General features: G+C 35.5%; 2 protein-coding genes across 2 annotated transcripts in view; one reads left to right on the forward strand and one right to left on the reverse strand.

Moving 5' to 3' along the window:
• Positions 1 to 20,205, forward strand: part of Dock7 (dedicator of cytokinesis 7) — a 190,090-nt gene that overhangs the window by 64,265 nt on the left and 105,620 nt on the right. The gene's annotated exons all lie outside the window — the stretch shown is intronic.
• On the reverse strand, positions 5,493 to 13,454 carry Angptl3 (angiopoietin-like 3). The gene is made up of 7 exons (XM_005385334.1): positions 12,897 to 13,454; positions 12,229 to 12,339; positions 10,389 to 10,503; positions 9,365 to 9,478; positions 8,832 to 8,927; positions 7,101 to 7,364; positions 5,493 to 6,744 (listed from the first exon to the last, which is right to left on the reverse strand). The coding sequence occupies exons 1-7, from the start codon at positions 13,389 to 13,391 to the stop codon at positions 6,560 to 6,562; spliced, it is 1,380 nt and encodes a 459-aa protein (XP_005385391.1). The 5' UTR covers positions 13,392 to 13,454; the 3' UTR covers positions 5,493 to 6,559.

The raw sequence follows: 20,205 nt of genomic DNA on the forward strand, positions 1-20,205 counted from the left end.
TACCTATGTGTTAGAAATTTGTGAGAATCAGATACATGTGAAGTGCATAGCAGAAACGAAAGTGCATGGCATATATTAAATGCTCCATAGAATTTAGTCATTATCAATATCTTTGGTCTTGTTACATTACATTTAACACTTGTGATAGGTGGCCACTGCACAACTGAGCATGAGCAGTTACTGTGCTCTGCTTATCTCTAAGTACTTCTGGATGGAGGTGCCATTCAGCCACCCACTCAGGACCCCTCCTGGAAATCCAGGAGCTATTCTTCATATTTCCAATAGAAACCCTCCTAACCTAAAAAGAAAAAAATAACAAACTGTCACCCCCCCCAACACACACGTAGCTGGACACTTCCCTTTGAACAGGGCTAACGCAGGAGGGATTTGATCTTTTTAAATCCTTCATGTGGGTAAATGAGGATACATGATAGATGGCAGTGTGTAGCAACCCGGAAGTGAGTGACATATTTCCTACGGAGCTGAGCGCTTGAAATTTACATCAAATGGTTGCTTTATGCTCTCATAGTGTCAGAGAAGATATCAGTGCAACTAGTATATTGTAATAGGGAAACAGTGAGCCCTTTCTTACTGATGCGATAAAACCCTTTATCAAATATCTGAAATTGTCACAGAGGTGGATAGGAGAGCCTGTGTGATGTTACTTGTGTTCTAAATTGTTGCTTGACTGCCACTGTTGGATTTGAGTTGTAATAGATCAAGGTACATCTAGTTGAGCTGTGTTTTATGGACATCCAGTTTGTAAGAGATGTGTCCACAGAGCACATGATATCCTTGGCAAGACTGTTGGAATTACCCTCTTTCCCAACAATAGCCTTAGTTGTAATCACCTGTTGAACTTTCGTATCTTTGCTGTTCTTACAGGTTTTGTTAAGAGCAGTTAGCAGTTACGGTGTTACTAGGATGTGAGAATGGATGCAGTGTGCCGAAGTGGTAACCACCAGTGTGGGAAGCAAAGGCTGTAGTTATTGTGCTGCTGACCACAGCGGGTAGGAGTATGACCCACTCAGTGCTTACTGAATCATAGCAAATCTTTTATTTGAGAACTAATCTGAATATAAAGTTTATTATTTAAAACTCCAAACATTACACAAAAGTAAAGTGAACGGTGTAGTTAATTGCCATTGTCCTTGTTTCAACTATTGCTTGGCCTCTTTTCCCCCCAATTCTAACTAATGGTTGTGTCATTGGTTTGTTAGTCATAAAGGATGTATCTCTATGAGGACTTAAAAGACCCAGAAGCAGTAACATGTTTTATGATCCCTATAGTTTTACCTTCATCAGTTTTTCTTGAGTAATTTAATAAGCATATTATTCACTGATAAAACTTTTTCCACATTTTGTTTCTAGAAATATCTTGGCCAGCTAGAATGAGTATGTGCTATTCATGCTATGATTTAACAGCCATGCAGTTCATGTTTCTTGAAATAGGCTTTCAGACGACGGTGGGTCTCCCTTTGGAGTTTAGTTGCTAATTGATTCTTTTCTTTCTTTTTTGGGGGGTAAATCCTATGATCTTCTTTGGAATGTTTTTTTTTTTTTGGTTTTTCTCTGGTACCGGGAACCGAACTCACGACCTTGCGTTTGCCAGGCAGGCGCTTTTGCCGCTGAGCTACATCCCCAGCCCCCTGGAATGTTTTTAAGTGCATAAAATAAAATACATGGGATAATAAAGGAAATCAATTATGTAGAATTAAATGATGAAAATATTAAAGCTGTGGCTTCCTTATTAATTAATTAAACAGCTAGACCTAGCCTCAGCTATAAAAATTGCTGTAGTTTTAAGTACTAAAATCTTATATACTGCTAATACTGCTGTGATTAGTTTCCTATATTTTTTTTTTCTTCCCCTAGCACAGATTGGATCCAGGGAGCAATGGGCTTCACCTCCAGCTCTTCCTAGTTTGAGACAGGATCTGACGGAGTTGCTCAGGGTCTGTAACTCCAGATCCTTCTGCCCAGCTTCTCAAGTGGTTATACCTATTTCCTGCATTTTTAGTTAGAGAAGTGCAAATTTCATGTTGGTGTTCCTGAAAGTTAAGAGGCAGTCTTCCCATTCAACTTAGGGTTTTCTGCTGTAGAGAGTATTGGTTTTGTTTTTACTGTTCATAGATGTTTCACACTATTGCCATATACTCTGCTGTTTTGAGTTTGCCCTGGATATAGCACTCTGACTTTTATTTATCTCTAATTAGTTTTTATCTCTAATTAGTTTTAGTTTATTTTAACTGTAAAACTTCTTGAGCTGAGAGCTCTTGTTTCCTAACATTTTAAACATAACCAACCAGGAGTTTTTAAAAAGCTAGGGGCTCATCTGAGGATAGTGGGATGTTACCTCAGACTTCCACGGGAAGGAGTAAAATTCCAGAAAGAGCAGACTATGAAAAAAGCAGTTTTGTCTATTCTGGGAATGAGAATATTTTCAGTTAGGAAGTATTTGTGCAGTTTATATACTTGAAGGAATATGAAAAGTGATACCTAATACCTAGGTTTTAGAAGTGTGCACACGTTTAAAACATTATAGTTCAAAAAGCCATTGAAATGTAGCGTCTGACTGGATGACTGTGACCCCACGTAGGATTGGCAAGCCACCCGTGTAGACTGGGTGTGTAAACTGAGGCTCAGCTGTTTATTTGGATGTGAACAGTAACAACCACACGCATCTGTAGGGTATTGCTGTTTCAAATAAACCTAGTCATTTTCTTAGGCATTTTATAGTTCTTAGGGCTAAACACATGGATTTAGAAAAACAACTTTTTTGTTTTATATGGAATCCTTAATTATATTTTCTAACATGTTGAAACCTCATCTTGGAAAAGCTTATTGTGGAAGTTGGTTATCCATACTTGCATAACCTTGAACTGCACATCTCATACCAGTTGAGTAATTTTGCCTTGATTGATTTGCACTGAGAATACTTTGGACTTTGATAAAAAGGCCGATTGTTTGGTCACTGTCTTTTCAGTTTTCAGAACTACAGTACAGGACAGTCACTCGGTAGGGTATCTGTAAGTGAACTGCATGTGGTTGTTAGGGATGAAAACAAACACAGGAATTTGATTATAACAGAAGGTAGCACATATAACAGCATAAATAAATAATGCTAGTCAGTGAATACACTTTTATTAATGAATGAGCTAATTGAATTTCATGATTTATGCTACCAGGAAGAAGTGTATATGAAAAAGTGCTGAGTGCAGGACGAGACAGGGCGTGAAAATAATAGGTGAGCCTGAGGAGAAATGTGTGTACTTGCTGTCAGTAAGATTCATTCTGAATCAGAGTATGGCATAGAAAATTTGCGGTAATTCTCTAAAATCAAGTAGATTCACTATATTTAATGCTTCTGGAGTTTTTATTACTGTTTTAGAATTTTTATTGTAATTTGCCAGGATGTACTTTTTTCTTTTCTTCACTTACTAAGTGCCATTTGAGGAGTGCAGACATTTATGCTGTGATTGCGGAGGAACGAGCAGCCATATACTAGGATATTTCGGGAGCAGTGAGGTCGTCTGCATCTGGAAGTATGCACAGGACCTAGATGGTTGAAAGGGGTGGGGAGGCTGCTAGGCAAGTGGAGTGCACTAGGAAAGGAGAGAGGAGGTTTACAAGCAGGTAGTTTTTATTAGAGAAGCGTTTTGTGTTAGGTAAAAGACAAAAGACGTAACTGGGGTCAGATGTAGGGACTCTTGAATACCTGGAAAGGATTTGGGTTTTGTTCCACAGGCCTCTGAATTGGGGTGCACATTCTCATGAGGGTACAGCTTTGTAGGATGTATAAGCACATAGGACAAACTATGCATCTCGTAGGAGCATCACTTTCCAGAAGATTTTGGAGGAAACAACCATTTTTACATGAAGGTAGATTTATGGAGTTTAAAACACAATTCATACGCAATTTTAAGATAAGAGCCTGAGATTTAAGGTAAGGTCCCGGTAAGATTCTAAAAGACATTTATGCTTAGAACAAGCCATTTTATCCTATAACTTCAGAACCTATAAGGGTACGTTTTTATTCTCAGGCATTGTACTTCTTCAGTAAATAAGCTTGAAAAACATAAGTCAAAGTAGTATGCCATTATAAATTTGTTGTAAGAAGACTGAAGAGAGAGAGAGAGACATAAAATTAGCAGGCTGGGGTAGACTCTTTAAATAACCTAAGACTCGACTTAAAGATAATCCTTGAGAAGACAGTGTATGAGATGAAGAGACCTTTTGAAAGAAAACTGTATTGAACTTGGCCATGACAGAAAAGAGGTGGCTTATAAAGTTAGGAGCCAGGGATGTCTTCCAAGTCCCAAGCTTCTGTGCCTGTGGGCAGTGTGGCCGTGTTAATGGGTGTGAGGAAGTTAGGAGGCAGGAAAAGGCGTGGAAAGGACAGCAGAGAATTTGTTATTTGATAGTCTGATTTGAGGAGCCTGAAGGGTGTCAGAGAGCTGGTAGGAGTATGCAGATTTGGGGAACTGATTAATGGAAAATAGATGAGTCCGTAAGGGCAGGTGGAATGTCTGAGGATCAGAGTAGGAAAGACAATTGAAGGTTGCGTGTTACTCCATAGTTAGTACTAAGTATGAGGAAGGAGTGGGTTATGAGGACGGACCTGGGTAAGGGGTAATCCGTGGGGAGTGGGTGTGCTGTACTGTGGAAGCAGCCGGAGGTTTGAAAAGGACATTGCCCTGCATAGGAACCAGAGAGATCAAAGGGAAAGCAGGGAGAGAAGGCCAGTAGTTGAGACCACTGCGAGTGAGTTAGGGTTCTGACTCTTTAGACAAAGCAGTCTGTGCACAGAAGCACTTACTTTTGTGAACCATGCAGCGCAAATACCTTTCTCTTTCTTTACCAGAATTCTCCCAAGCTGAGGTTTGTATGTAGAAAAAAAAGTCTAACTTAGAATCCTTAAAAGGAACAAAATGAAGGAGACTAGGTAAGAATTTTGAAAAGTAGAAAAAGGAAAGCAAATTCAGGAAACAGTTGGTATATTACATAATGAAATGTTTTACATTCCAAAATTTCTATTCTTTTAAAAGCCATTTTCGCATTTGGCTCTAGAAACTCTTACGTTTTGACAGTGTGGGCTGTGTGTGGTTCTGAAAATGGTCTTTATTCTTTTGTTTTTCTGAAAGACTATTTATATAGCCTCCACATAGGTTATACATATCTTTTACATGTAAGATATCTAAAAATATACATATAACAATGGATAATTAAAAATACATAATACTGAATGTTGATTTAAGGTAAAACTGGAAGTTGGGTACTATATCCTTTGAAAACTACGTTTAATTCAAAATTTTATTTCTGTTTCAGTAGTTGTTTTAAAGTCACTTGAAACTAAATACCCAAAAGTAATATTATGCTCAAAAAATTTGTGTCTGATAGTCTTTGGGATCTAGTGATTAAATTTCTTAAGTTAAAAACAACTTAGTCATATGTTTATTCTGATGTCAAAAAACTACATGAATTGGAGTATGTACAATTTAGGGACTGAGTCTTTATTTATTGAATTTTAGAAGTACAAACATGCCTGTTCAGCTATTTAAACATTTGAAAATGTTTTATGATTATTTAATATCTGCACAAAAGTACTAGACTCACAGCATGTTCAGAAGGAATAAATTATTTTTAAATGTTAACAATGCTGCAGAGGCATTCATTCTTACTATATTCTGATAAGGTTCATTTAAAATTACTGGTTTATGCAATATTAGTGTTAAAATATATAAAATGCATGTGGTATAGATGTGAACAAATAAGATACAGTGGTGCTTGACGGTAAAGTCAGTATGACTTTTTTTTGTTGTTTTGTTTTGTTTTTTCCGGTACCGGGAATCGAACTCACGACCTCCCGCTTGCCAGACAGGCACTGTGCCGCTGAGCTAAATCCCCAGCCCAAGTCAGTATGACTTAGTAGTTGTTGTCTACTGCACTTGTACAAGACACTCAGCCTGTTTCCATGCAGTACTCATCCTACTTCATTTCCTTTATAATAAGCCACATCAAATAATTGCTCCAAATTATTTTGTAGAAAATGAAGCATCAGTTTTAAAATTTATATTATGGATTCCTGCATATACTCTGAACCACATGAATTTTTGTTTTGAAATTAATAATACATTTAACAACTATAAAATTATCCATCTTTTATGTTTACTGAAATTTAGAGTTTTAATAAAGTTAGTTTTTTTTAAACTGAGGAAGTTGTTAAATTAGCCCATATTTTTATGATAAAAATCTTCTTAAGTTTTCTCATTTTAAAAAGTTATTTAACGATTTACCCAGAAGCTATAATTTAGATTGTGACCATCCAAAGTGTATTGCTATATCACTAAACATATGGACAAATGATACAAAAATTTTGATTGAGAAGGGTAAATGGTATTCTTTGAATTGATGTGATATTTAATCTTAAATTGATAAACTTTAAAATTAAAAAATTACTCCTCAAACCTCCCGTTAAAGATTAAATACCAGATTATTAAACCACAGTAATTTGAAATGAGTTTAATATTTGATTTATTATCTTTGAATTTTCCTCGGCTCATTCAAAGCTTTCTAAATTTTTGGGGTGAATCAACATTTTGGTTGATTTGATAGAATATAACTTTCCATTCTGAGACCTCCAGCATATTCCTCTTCTCTTCTCTGTCTTAGATTTTGCTCTTGGTTTCTTGTATTTGCCATTTAGGGTGTTTTCATCACTTACGTCATGCCACCACCAGCCTCCTAAGGAAGATAAGCAATTTAATGAATACAAACTCATTTATACTTACTGCTACTCTGCTTCTCTATGAATACAATATACTCCATTTCTTTTGAACATGACAGTTTTGTAGATCTGTGTATCCCAGTTTTAAGTAATTTGTACAACTTTTATGTATACCACAAAATATATCTGAGGAGGATTATCGCTAAAATACCTGGTTGAACTACAGTAACACTGTTTATTGCTAACAGATTTTTATAGAGAAAATGCTTAGTTGACATTACAATTTGAAAGAATTGGATTACAGAGTTGCTTAAAACTATGGGAAGACATTTCGAAGATAGAAAAATAAAGCATTGGCAGTGGAAGAGGGTACCTGAATAACCTTCTGAACAGTTCAGGTGTCCTGCTCTGTGATCCCACGTGGAAAACACCAAGTCTTTGTGTTCTGGGAACACCTTGGGGCCATTGCCCGTCATCTGGGCCAGGTGTAGCATATAGTTGGTTTCATGGTTTCCCAAGTGAAAAGAGTATTCAACATGGTACTTGTTGTCTTTCCAGTCTTCTAGTTCAATTCGTAAAATGTAGTTAGATTGCTTCACTATAGAATGTATCTTTTCTAGGCCCAGCCAAAATTCTCCTGAAAAGAAGTTTTAACAATCTATGGATTGTTAACTGTAGATTAAGCCCTGAGAATTTTTTAGTATTTTTAATTTGTGTAAATAAATTAATTGCTTTAGTCTTGAATTCTTGGTTATTTTAATAGTCCTTTTTTTTGTTTTTTTTTTTTTGAGACAGGGTCTCGCTATGCAGTTCAGGCTGGCCTTGAGCTCACTGTGTAGCCCAGGTTGGTCTCGAACTTGCAACGATCCTCCTGCCTCTGCCTCCCAAGTGCTGGGATTACAGGCATGTGCCACCACGCCCAGCATTAGTCTTTTAAAGTATTCATTTTTAAACAATTTTACTGATGCTAGCTTATGTACAAACAATGCTGAAATAGTAATAGACTTGTCTAAAGACTGATGAGCATTTCTAAAATGGGTATTACAAGATGCCGACCATTTGACACATATTAGACTATTAGAAATCTTTTTAGAGTTAGTCATTTGTAGAGTGTCACTTCTTAATACTTACCTATATACCAACTTGACTATCAGCTGTATATCTATAGTCATATGCAGTAAGAGATTTGTGAAGTAGTCCCAGATTTGGATAATAGTAATGTCATTTTTCTCAGATATAAATATGGCCATTGGTATTTGCTTTATAAATATGTTTTTTTCATAGAGAAGGAAGGTCATAAATTTTTTAAAAATCTAAATTTAAATGCTTGAGTCTTAGTAACTGTTCTCTATAATATTAAAATTAGCTTTATTTGGAATTGAAAACATAAGGACAAATAAGTCATTCTTTATCATAATCCTTACTAAAGTATTTAATGAAAAATGTGTATTTCCTCACTGTTACTGACTTAGTTGGATTCTCTATTTAAAGATCGTAATGTAAGTACAAAGGGCTTTTTCATCAGAAGTGAGTAAACATTCTGCACTTGTCAGTCTTTAGTTAGTATTTAGTTAGTATTTAGTTGTCGTATTGCATATTATTGTCTTCAAATTAATTGTTCAGATTACCAGATATAAGCATGCAAAATTGGTTAAAAAAAAGATTTAAGCATTAACTGTTCCTTTCAATAAACCAATTCAGCAGTTCACTTATCCCAGCTATCCTTGTATATACATATATTTTTTTCCCTTCCTTCTTTCTTTTCTCCTTTCCCTCATCCCAGTTGTTCCTTCCCTTTGTTCAGTTTCTTTCCCTTTCATAATATCTGTTGTACCTTTCAGGTTTTATTTACTTTTTCAGGTTCTTACAGTAGGGAGACAATATGACGTTTACACATATGGGTCTAAGTCATTGAACTGTGATAAGTATAATTCAGACAATGACTGTGATGTTATTACTAACAAATGTGTCTTTGTTATACATCTTATAGATCCTGGAACTATTTGTTGTTCATTGTTGCTTTTCCAGTGTCCAGTTCATAATAGGTTCTCAATAAATATTTTAAAATGAGCAAATGAAGGATGATTAAATGAAGTCACCTTACCATCAAGCTTACCAAAACCATGTTTGTAATTTTCCCATGTTTCATTGAAATTTTGTGATCCATCTCTTCGGTGTTGAATTGTTGTCCATGAACTACCTGAATATAATGAATGAAATTGTGTGTTTTTAGAAGATTGATGTTGACAGATGTTAAAAAGTACATTTTTTGAAGTTTGGTTTTAATTATAGCTTTACAAGGTAATTTGTTAATGTGGTAATGTATAATACATGAATAATAATATGCTTTATTATTTTTTATGGTCCTAAACAGTTAACTGAAGGGCAACTAATTAATTTTTTTTTGTAAACTTGCTGACAATAGTCACTTCAGATTATTTTATAGAGGAAATAGAGAATACTGTATAAATACATAAATAAGCAATACAAAATGGAAGTATTAGAATTACATGATTGCTTATCTATATTTCAAAGTGCGTCTATTTAGAACAGAGCTAACAGGGTTAGCTTTGCGAATACTAGGTAATACATACAGTGAACTAGCCACAGTCCATTCTCCCCATCGGCAGGTTTTACCTGACTTCACATCACAGTAGACGTTAAATGCTTGAGAGTTGTTGGGTCTAATGGCATATATGCCACTTCTGTGTCCACTTCTCTTATGAATGGCGGAGCAGTCACCAGGGAGGCCTGAGGTCAACAGAATTAGTGTATAAAAAGTTAAGTAGTGAGAATGTGTTTGGAGCTGGAGATTCTACTTGACATTGGATGGAGTTGTGGGGAATATAGCTTTTTTCAGTGATGTTTATGCTAACTCACTTTTGTTAGCAGGTTATATAAAAGTGGTACTACCGAACTCCTTTATTTTTTAAGTGACAACTTTAAACATTATTATAATATTTGGTTGACATCATAAAAATATTAAGTGGCAGAAATATATATGAAACTTAGTTCACTGTTGAATGTATACCAGTTGCAGGTAGTGAATAAAAATAGGTGGAAAGAGTGAACATACATGAAAAAAAACAGTAACATGGACTTTTTTCTGTATTAAATACATAAAAATAAGTGTTTTGAGAATATATCACGTTGTAGTTTGGGAATGGAGACTTTGTTCCTGCAACTTCTGTTTTTCTTTTGAAAATTTTCAAGGAAAGTGGGAATAATTATTGAAGGGAACACCATAACATTTGGGTCTGTATTCAGTAATTGGTAGCGTTGTACCATATTTGCAGGCATATATATGTGTTTTATTTGTACTATTTGAAAGCAGTTTCCAAACATCATGACCCTTTAACTCCTTAAATATTTCAGCATATATCTCCTAAACATGAATTACTCTTTTTCCTAACAGTAATATTGTTATCACAAGTAGAAAATTAATAATCATTCTGTATTTTCTGATGTGAAGTCCATATTTATATTCCACTGGTTATCTGAGCAATATCTTTAAAAGGTTTAAAAACAGCCCAGAGTTCAGTTTAAATTGACACACCATAATTGGTGGATGTACCTTTTTATTCTCTTTTAGTCAACATCAGATTCTGAGAACAGGGAATTTGATTGTGCCTTCTAGAAGGAAACCACCAAGTTATCTTACCATCTTCTTCTACATTTTTTGTTTCATTCAGCTGAAGAGTGGGGGTAGTTCTTGGTGCTCTTGGTTTGGAAGAAAGAGAATTTTCTTTGAGTTCTTGAATACTAGTCCTTCTGAGCTAATAAAAGAAAACCATTATTTTTAATAAATGGTACTGAATATGCATATAATTTGAAGAAATCTGAGTAAGTATATCAGAAACGATGTTTATATTTGTCTTATCTTTCATTTCATAATATTATTGCCTTTGATGTTAAGAGGAATAAACAGTACTATCCAGATTTTACAGATGATCTGTTCACAGCAATATTTAATCAGACATAATATTTAATGAGCTAAAAAATCAAGAGAAGGCAAAATATAAAAACAAAACAAAAAACCAAACAGTCAGAAAAATAATAAGACCAAAAATTCTGCTGAAAACATTTTGATATACAGTAGTCTCTTTATATCAGTAGAATTTATTTAGGATTCTATTTAGTAACATGGGCAGATTTTAAATTTTGTAATTCTCAGTCATAGGTGTTACTGATTCTCAGGCCTGCCATGAAGATATAAAATAAAAGATGTAATAAAAAATAATTTAGAAAACTAACATAAAAAGAAGGAAATTAAAAAGCAGTAGGCAAAAAACTTTTTGGAAAATTAGCATTATTTACCAAAATTTATTCAGTAGAAATCAGTAATGATACTAGTTTTGTCCATCTTGGGAATAATTTTTCACCAGTGACACTGAGTGTGTATTATTTTTTGAACACTCTTGAATGGCTTTTTAAGAGTAGTACTAAGTAATACTTTCTAAACTTTTCTCCTATATTTTACAGTGCTTAGATTCTGATAGCTTTAGTCCAAATACATACCTATCTCAGCCAGTCGTTTGCATTGTAGATCAATTTAATTTTTCAGGCACACAGTTTCTAATATGAGTAATAATAATCATAGGAAGTCTTCCTGAACTTCTCATCGCTGAATATATTTATTAGTTCAAGTGATATTTTTTTGAGTGCCTGCTATGTGCTACATAATGTCCTATGTTCTGGGACTACAGCAATAAAAACAATGGAAAAAATCCCAGTGCTCACAGGGCTTACATTCTAGTTCAGGAATAGGCAGGATAAATCACTAGAATTTATATCTAAAAGTAAGTGTTAAGGAGGTAAAGTTATTAAAGGTCAGAAGCTTTGGAGGATGGGAATAGGGAGTTGTGATTTTTGATCAAGTCACCCAGAAAGGCTTCATTGAGTATTTTGTATATGATGACAGCTTAAAGGAAATGAAAGAGAGGGCCATGCAGATACCAGAGAGAGGAGCATTGAGCCTTCCCGGGAGAGGGAGGAAGGGCAGAGGTTGTGAGGGGCATGTGTTTGCTGTGTTAGAATAATAGGTAAGAGGCCAAAGTTACTAGATTAGGTTGAGATGAAGTCAGGGAGATCTCAAAGGGTCAGAGCATCTCAGGTCCTAAGATTTAGCAAGCAGGACCTGGGACCCATTGTAGGAGTTTTGAACCAAAAATAGAGACCTGATTAATTTAAAATTCAGTAGGATCCCTTTGGCTGAATTCTTTTTTCCTCACAGTAACCCTGTAAGGTAGGTTTTGTTACTATCTTTATAAGACGTGAGGAAACTCAGAGGCAGAGGATAACTGGCCTATTCAGTTAGGAAATTTTAGAGCTGTGACTCAAACTCAAGTTATTGTTAGCTGCAGAGCCTGCTGTCTTAGTAGCCATGCTTTTGTGATCATTTTCCTCATAATCCAGTTAAATCTTTTAAATAATTTTAGGGTCTAGTGTTTACGTAAACCAAAATGGAAAATATTGGACATACCATTAAAATACCAACTTACCTGATTTTCTATTTCTTTTATTTCACTGTGCTGGTGGTTTAATTGTTTATATTGTTCTTCCACTGTCTGGAGAAGGTCTTTGATGCTATTATCTTGCTGTTCTACAAAAGTCTGGATATAGATGGTAATTAGATTAAAGATTTCCTTTCTCTGCTTTAAGTTTTATTTATAACTATCATGATCTCATTTTTAAATTAATAGAAAAATGAATATTGGCAATCATTTTCACTTGTATGATTTTAAAAAAGCATATATGATACTCTGAACTTTAGTTATAAGAAAGAAAACTTCACGGTATTTTAATAGGAATAATTCTTCACCATTTACTGTATTGTATTTATCTGGGTTTGAATAGGGAAGAATGATTCTAAATTTAAATTCATTGAATTTTTTACTTCGAGTAATTTGCAATAGTGTAATTAGTATTCTAAATTTTATTATTAACTGATTTCTAATTTTTACATGAAATACAAAGTTGTTTTCATATGTATGATTAGGGAAATTAAAATCAACTTGAAATTATAATGGAAATTTTGTTGTATAGAGAATTTTTTTCTTGAGAAAAATAAAGTATTTTAATAATGCAACAATTTTAAATAGTATGTCTCAAATACTTTCTTAAGTCCACATTGAAAACAATCATGAACCCTCTTTGATTTTTTACTTACTTTAAGTGACGTTACTTCTGGCTGATCCTGATTGTCAGGTTGGTTTTGAATTAAATTAGTTAATTGTTCCTCCAAATATCTCACTTTCTGCTGAAGTAGAAATTTTTCTTCTAAGAGGCTTTCAAGTTTTAAGTTGAGTTGCAGTGACATGTTCTTCACCTCTTCATTTTTGACTTGTAGCTTGGATGTAGTTCTTCTCAGTTCTTTTTCTTCTTTTTTAATTTCATTGGTTTGCAGTGATAGATCATAAAAAGATTGGTCAAATATGTTGAGTTTTTTAAATATGTCATTCATTTCGCTCTTAGTCTTATGGGCTAAATCTTTAAGACTGTGTCCCAACTGAAGGAGGCCATTGGCGATAAGTTTTACCTCCTCTAAATTAGCAAATTTTGGTTTTGGCTCTGAAGGTTTAGAATCAGATGATAAATTGCCTTGATTAGCCCTGGAAGAAAGAACTAGAGGAACAATAATGAGAAAGAGCTTAATTGTGTACATTTTTTCCTAATTATTCAGTTTCAGGGAATTTTGAATAATTTTCTCCTATAAGTAGACCTAGACTTTTAAACTTTATATATGCCAGGATTTGCCACGTAAAAGGTAAGGTCAGCAGGTGAATATAGTTAATCATTAAGCTGCGTTAACTTGCACGAATGTAACCTTCTGTAACACTGACTTAGATCAGTGCCAAATGAAATCAAGGAAATGAGAACTGAATAGGGAATTTGAAATTGTTATTAGTAACTTTACTGTAATGTAAACTGTGCTTTTAGAGTTAAAGGACCAAACTGTTTTTAAAAGCTCCTTTTAGTATTTTATGACTTTAAAATAGATTTTACAAATTAAAAACTTTCAATGGCAACTTCCTCATTAAAACTGAGGGGAAATTAAAATGAACTAAGTATGCATCTCACAAATTGCATTTTAGTGCTTTTGTAAACAGTCTCTGATCCCCAGAATGCTTTCTCTGGGAAGCCTTCCTTTCTTCTTTCCGGTGGTATCACAGCTCTCAGTGCTCTGTTTTTTGCTCTGTCTGCGCTAACATTGTAAGGGTCGTGACACTCGCCGCGTGAAGGAAGACTCCAAGAGACGCTCTCTCATGCAAAAAGCAAGGGGATTTTTATTCACCAAGCATGCATGGGGCTCACTGAACTCGCAGGAACAGAGAGCCCCAAGCCAGGTTAGCTCTGGCTTTTTAACCCGAAAAACCACAAAGGAGGGGAGTTGCAAGCGTCACTACAGAAGCAGATAGCATTGGTTAGTTCATATTGTTTTTTACACTTATTGGTTCCCTATGACTGGGGGGCGGGGGGGTTGGTGGTGGTGTGCAGGAATGCGGAGGTCTTCCGCTCATGGACAGAGGAGGGGAAGGCGCTCTGTGTCAACACAAGATGTTCTTTCTCCCAAGGAGAGGAGATAATGTCCGGACATTCCCAGCGCCTCCTTTCCGGGCAATCTCATGCTGCTTATCTATGGGTCAGAAGCCAGCTGGTTCCCACAAAAATCTTTACTTTTACATTTCTACAACATCATTACACATTCCTTATTATTTGTCATTGTAACTATCTGTGAGTGTGTCTTTTGCCGTCCTTGTAAGTCATCACAGAATTTCATGCTTCATACACGTCGGCACAGCAGCGTCTGCTCCTTCCCTGTCGTGTTGCATGGTCCGGGCTCTTCTCCGTGTTCCGCTGGAGCACCAGTAGATACCTGGTCTTCTTGAGCCAAGCAAGAATTAAATCTGAAATTCTCCTAGTGTCAGAAGCTGTCATCTGCCCAGCTTTTTAAAAAATTCTTTATTTTGAGACAGAGTCTAATCAAGTCTCCCAGACAGAAATCAAGATTGTGAGCCTCCGGCTTAATTTCTCAAAGTACTGAGAAGTTAAAACCTTTTTGACAAAGAGAATACTGACATAATGAATTTCAGTTTAGAATCACAGGTTGTCAAGCAAAATTTTACAAAATGAAGTACAAGTGAAATAAATCGGACACACCTATGTAAATACTGCGTTATCTCCCTGGTATGAGAAATTGAAAGTGTAAATAAGAACCAAAATGTACAGTAGATACTGTGAAATAGGAAGAAACTGTTCAAAAGGGAAAGGGAACTAGGGAGGTGAGAGGGGAAAGGAAGGAAAGAAAAAGAAAAAAATTAGAAAAGGGTAAAACGGAAGCAGAGCTTTGTGAATGGGGAGGAGAAAGGGGTTTGAAGAGTGGGGACAGGTATGGGGGGAAAAAGAGGAATGAAAATATATCATGTACAGGTGTGAATTCCCTGTGATGAATGTGATCGTTGTGTATACCTTAATTGTACCAATTAATTAAATAAAACTTAAACCAAAACCAAAATTCTTTTCTTAGACATGCCTCTTCTAGTGTAAAATAGAGCCATTTTTAATGAGTTAATATTAAAGATTAATGGGTAGTAGTGTCACTGTTTAGATAGTAGCATACCATAGTGATTAGGAACGTGATTTTAGAGAAAGACTGCTAAAGTTGAAATCCTGGCTTTGCTCTTTTTCAGCTTCCCACTAGGGAGACTATATGATGTTTATATGTGTGAGTCTCATTTGTTCGTTATTTTACTTATGAGTGTGGTCTCCAGTTGCATCCATTTGCCTATAAAAGTCTCTAATTTATCCTTCTTTATGGCTGAGTAATACTCCGTTATATAAAAAGACCATGTTTTTTATCCATTTCTCGGTTGATGGGCATTGGGGTTGTTTCCAAGATCTAGCTATTACAAATTGTGCTGCTATAAACATGAGTGTGCATGTATCGCTGTGGTACAATGTTTTTAATTCTTCTGGGAAGATACACCCAGCATGGGAATAGCTGGGTCAAAATAGGACCTCCAAGTTTTTTGAGGAATCTCCACACTGATGTCCACAGTGGTTGCACCAGTCTGCACTCCCACCAGAGTGGAGAAGAGTTCCTTTTTCCCCACAGCCCCTCCAGCATTTGTTATTTAGGATTGTTTTCTCTAATTCTGTGAGATATGCTGTTGCAATTTTGCCAAAACTTTTCTCAGCTGAGCTGTCAGCTTTTGTGCCTTAATCCTATTAATTCTGGTATTTCACCCACTTGAGAGAGTTAAATCGAGCTAACTCTTCTGCCTTATTACAGTATCAGTGGCCTGTTGTCCAGATCTTTATATCCCTTACAGATCTGTAATACATTGGCTTATAATTCATAGATGAAATAAATATTCATGAAACAGGCAAGAAAATGATAAAGATGTGACATAAGGGAGGTCCGTGCAGAACTTACATAGAGTAAATGCTAATCTCTCTTTGATACAACAGGTTCTTTTTAGAAAAGAGAATTTGGAGAATAGCCCCTTTGATTGCCTAGAAATATTGTGGTGCTAATACAAAAAAAGTGGCTGCACTTTCCTCCCACATTCAGTGCTCTACTAGAATACTGATGCTTTCTGTACAGTTTACGTAGTTTCTCACCTGTAACATCGACAGGCTAGAGGCAATGGTCATATGTTCTGGGTTTATAGTATATTGGTTCTAGGTAGAAATACATGGCTATTTTCTTACAGTAGTTTGAATTACATTATTGAACATAAAGTGAGTGATTTACCTGATTATACATAAGCTCCTGATCTGTTTGGAAAAGGTAAAGAAAATAGTTTCATAAATGATTTTATGTCTACCTCTTGATGCTTCTTGAATACTCTTTTTTTGTTTTTTTGTTTTTTTCGTTTTTCTCCAGTACCGGGAACCGAAATCACAACCTTGCGCTTGCAAGGCAGGCGCTTTTGCCGCTGAGCTAAATCCCCAGCCCCACGCATTGTTAAATGCAGAAAGAATCTAATCTTTGTTTGAACTCGTGCCTATGTAAATAGAACCCTGATCAAATATAACCAGTAATTTATTTTTAAAAATGCCAAAGAAAATACTGTTAAGCAATTTTAGGCCCTAATTTAAGGATTCTTGGCTTCTAAGAATGAATACATAAAATATTTTAGCTATGTAGACTTTCAGGGCATTTAGTAGCCTCAGGTGTTTAAATTCTAAGCAAAGCAAAGTCCTTTTACTTTCCCCAGGTTATGCAATCTTACAGAGATAAGACTTCTAAAGAAAGCAGGAGGCATTTGGCTGTTTTCTATGCAGTATTTCTTTAATTTCTTCCTTTGCTATGATAGTTAATGTTTGAGTTACAGGGGTATCTGCTTATCTGTGGATTTGTTTTCTGAGGTTTCAGTTAACTTTAGTTAACTGTGACTCAAAAACATTAAATGGAAAATTCCTGAAATTCCTAACTTACACGTTGTCAGCTGTTCTGGGTAGACAGATGAAGTCCCACACTGGCTCACTTTGTCCCAGTGAATCATCCCTTGGTCTGCAGTGCCTGTGCTGTGTGCTGGCCATGCTCCCTGCCCGTTAACTACTTCGCAGCTTTTGTAGTATCAGGTCGTGGTTGTGGTATTGCAGTGCACATGTCCAAGTAACTCTTATTTTACCGAATAATGCCCCAAATGCAAGTGCAGTGATGCTAGCAATTCATATACACCAAAGAGAAGCCATAAAATGCCTCCTTTTTGTGAAAAGGTAAAAGCTCTAGAAAATTTGTTTAGGGTTCAGTACTGTTTGTGGTTTCTGGCATCTTGTGAGGGTCTTGGAGCACTTCTGTCAGTATAGGGGCACCACTGTAATGTGTTTAGTAGAAAGATTTTGAAAGTAATTGTTTGAGAAAAACATATGTAAAAGTAGAAATGTTTATACTAATTAAAATGAAGGTTACCAGAATAACTCACTGGGTTCTCTTCTTTGTCCAAAACAGAACTGTCCAGTACAAATACAATGTGTGCTATAAATGTACAGGTAGATGGTGCTTGACTTTGGATACAGTTCTAGCCCAGAACATTTTAAGTTGAGAATGTCACAAATTGAAAATGCGTTTAATACAGGGAGCTTCCTGCACATGGTTGTTCAGCAACGTGCTGTGCTGTGCTGTGCTGTGGAGGGCTGGCTGCGTAACCCGATCGTGTGGCTGACAGGAGCTGCCTTGCTTTCGCCAGCACAGAGAGAGGGAGAGAGACAGACAGACAGAGACAGACAGAGAGAGAGAGAGAGAACTCACCCGGGAAAACGTCGCATTCACAACTTGAAGTAGGCTTTGACTGAATTTGAATTGCTTTCACATCATCATAAAGCTGAAAAGTTTTAAGTGAAACCATCCTGATTTGGGGACTGCCTATAATTTAAAAATATTGATAATTACATTAAAAAAAGAAATAAGGGGAAATTAATTTGATAGTGTATTTTATTTAATATCTAAAATAATTTCAGTATATCAATGTAAGATATTATATTTTTAATATTTTAATACTGAATGTTCAAAATTATGTATTTTATACTTACAATAAATCTCAGACCGATTACATAGGAAGTGTTCAGTTGTCTCACAAGACCATCTTGCTAAACGGTACTGTGTGGAGCAGAAGTTGAGCAAGCTCTGCAGGAGTCACTGTATCTTACTCATTTCATGGGTTTTTTTCAGTACTGGGGATAAAACAGGGCCTTGCACATAAAAACAAGGGTTCTATAGTGAAGCTGCATCCCCAGCCCAGTTTTTGTTTTTGTTTCTAATGCTGGAAGTACTTACTGTGAGAACTCAAATACTTCAAAAACCTATAAAATGAAAATCTTATATTAGATACAGTATTTGATTACATATACGTACCTTAATTTAATCACCTTCATTAATGATCTCAAAATTTTTCCTAATTATGAACCGTATGGAAATTTTTTCTTTATGTGTGTCTTTAAGTATTTTCATAAGGTGTCCTTGGATGTGGGCTTTACACCATGATTGCCATTTTCAGATTCTTTTTCCAAGTTGACGTTTTACATGTCTGAGAGGAGCATCTGACAGTTCTTCTGTTCCGTATACTTTTATCAGTGCTTTCAGTGAAAAGAAAAATAGTGATAAATCTAATAGAAATGTACCTAGTTTATTTTATTGGCTGCCCTTGTTACTTACTTTGTGAAATACCTGTACGTATGTAATTCCTTTCCCATACTCAACCCTTCTTTTAAATTTTGTTTTTCTGATTAGTTTAGGAATTAAAGTTATATATTATGGATACTCTTTGTTGTATGTATAACAGATACTGTTTTTCTGATTTGTCATTTTTTTTTCCACATATTTTTGGTGTGATTTCCCATGTAGATGCTTTAAAAGTTATGTCTTTTATGATTTTTTGTGGCTTATGCTTAGAAGTACCCCCATAGTGATACCTGGTCCCTTTAAAGCTCTTCTAGTACTTTTGTGGTTTTATTGTTTAAGCTTTGATTAGTCTTGAATTTATGTCAGTGAGGGAGTGCAAGAAGTTCATGCTTTACTTCTCTTAATGACTGGATGATCACTTCAGTGTTTTTCACTATCTGTTCTTGCTCACTTGAAATGACTTGGGAGGAGTATTTTAAATACAAGAAAAGATTTACTAGGTTCACTTGGGAATTTGTTAGTGGAGTTGTTAGATGGAAAATAATGCATTTGATTCCAAGCCTTTGTCCTTCACACTAAGTTGAGTTTAAAACTATATATTTTTTTTTAAAGTCAAACATAATTTGTGATAATGTTCAGTCACTTCCCATCTAACCTGGAATCCAGATTTCTAGAAGTGTTAAACCATTTAACTGTTATGTGTATTCTCTATTATTCATTTATCCATTCAGTAAATATGAGATACTATTTTAAACATTGGGATTATAATAAAGAGTTAAATAAGCTCTTGCCCTCATGGAGTTTGGGCTCTATCAGAGAAGATACATATTTTTAAAAAGTAATACATAAATGAACAAGATGATTATAGACTGTGTAATTAGGTTGTGGGGTGGTGTATGGTATATTTTGCTTTTCTGTGTGTTTTACATATCTGTGTTATCTTGTAAATTTCTCACTGATTTTTGTGGGCAGATTCTTTAATCCCAAGTCCTCAGGTCAGCTCCACAGCCCTTTGTTCACTGAGCTTCCCCAGCTGCATTACGGTTCTGTCTGATTGCCCCTCCAGACCGTGGGTTCTGTGAAGTCAAGGGCTGTGTGTTTTAGCTCTGTGCCCTCAGCATACAGTATGCTCTACAGACTCAGTGTTTGATACAGTGAGGAATTACAAACATAGTAAAGGCCAAGACATTATTATATGTGTTGAGCTCTGTTCCCTTACCATCTCAGGAGTCAAAAATTCTTGTTCTAGAATATGCAAGCTCTCTCAAGTGGATTCTTCTCTTTGGGATTTAATCAAGCTCAAACTTTCCCAATTTTAAAAGACTTTACAAATACCTATGTTCAATCT

Source organism: Chinchilla lanigera, unplaced genomic scaffold (assembly GCF_000276665.1).
Source record: "Chinchilla lanigera isolate Chin_1 unplaced genomic scaffold, ChiLan1.0 scaffold00022, whole genome shotgun sequence".
In the NCBI taxonomy this organism is placed as follows: Eukaryota; Metazoa; Chordata; class Mammalia; order Rodentia; family Chinchillidae; genus Chinchilla; species Chinchilla lanigera.

What these genes read in the sequence shown, in the direction of transcription:
- Angptl3 (XM_005385334.1), bottom strand. Translation starts at nt 13,391, where the DNA reads ATGTACACAATTAAGCTCTTTCTCATTATTGTTCCTCTAGTTCTTTCT. An exon ending in AAAAAATGTAGAAGAAGATG is followed by an intron (nt 9,479 to 10,388) that starts GTAAGATAACTT and finishes TGTTGACCTCAG; the next exon opens with GCCTCCCTGGTGACTGCTCC. An exon ending in TGGTTTTGGTAAGCTTGATG is followed by an intron (nt 7,365 to 8,831) that starts GTAAGGTGACTT and finishes ACTTCTTTTCAG; the next exon opens with GAGAATTTTGGCTGGGCCTA.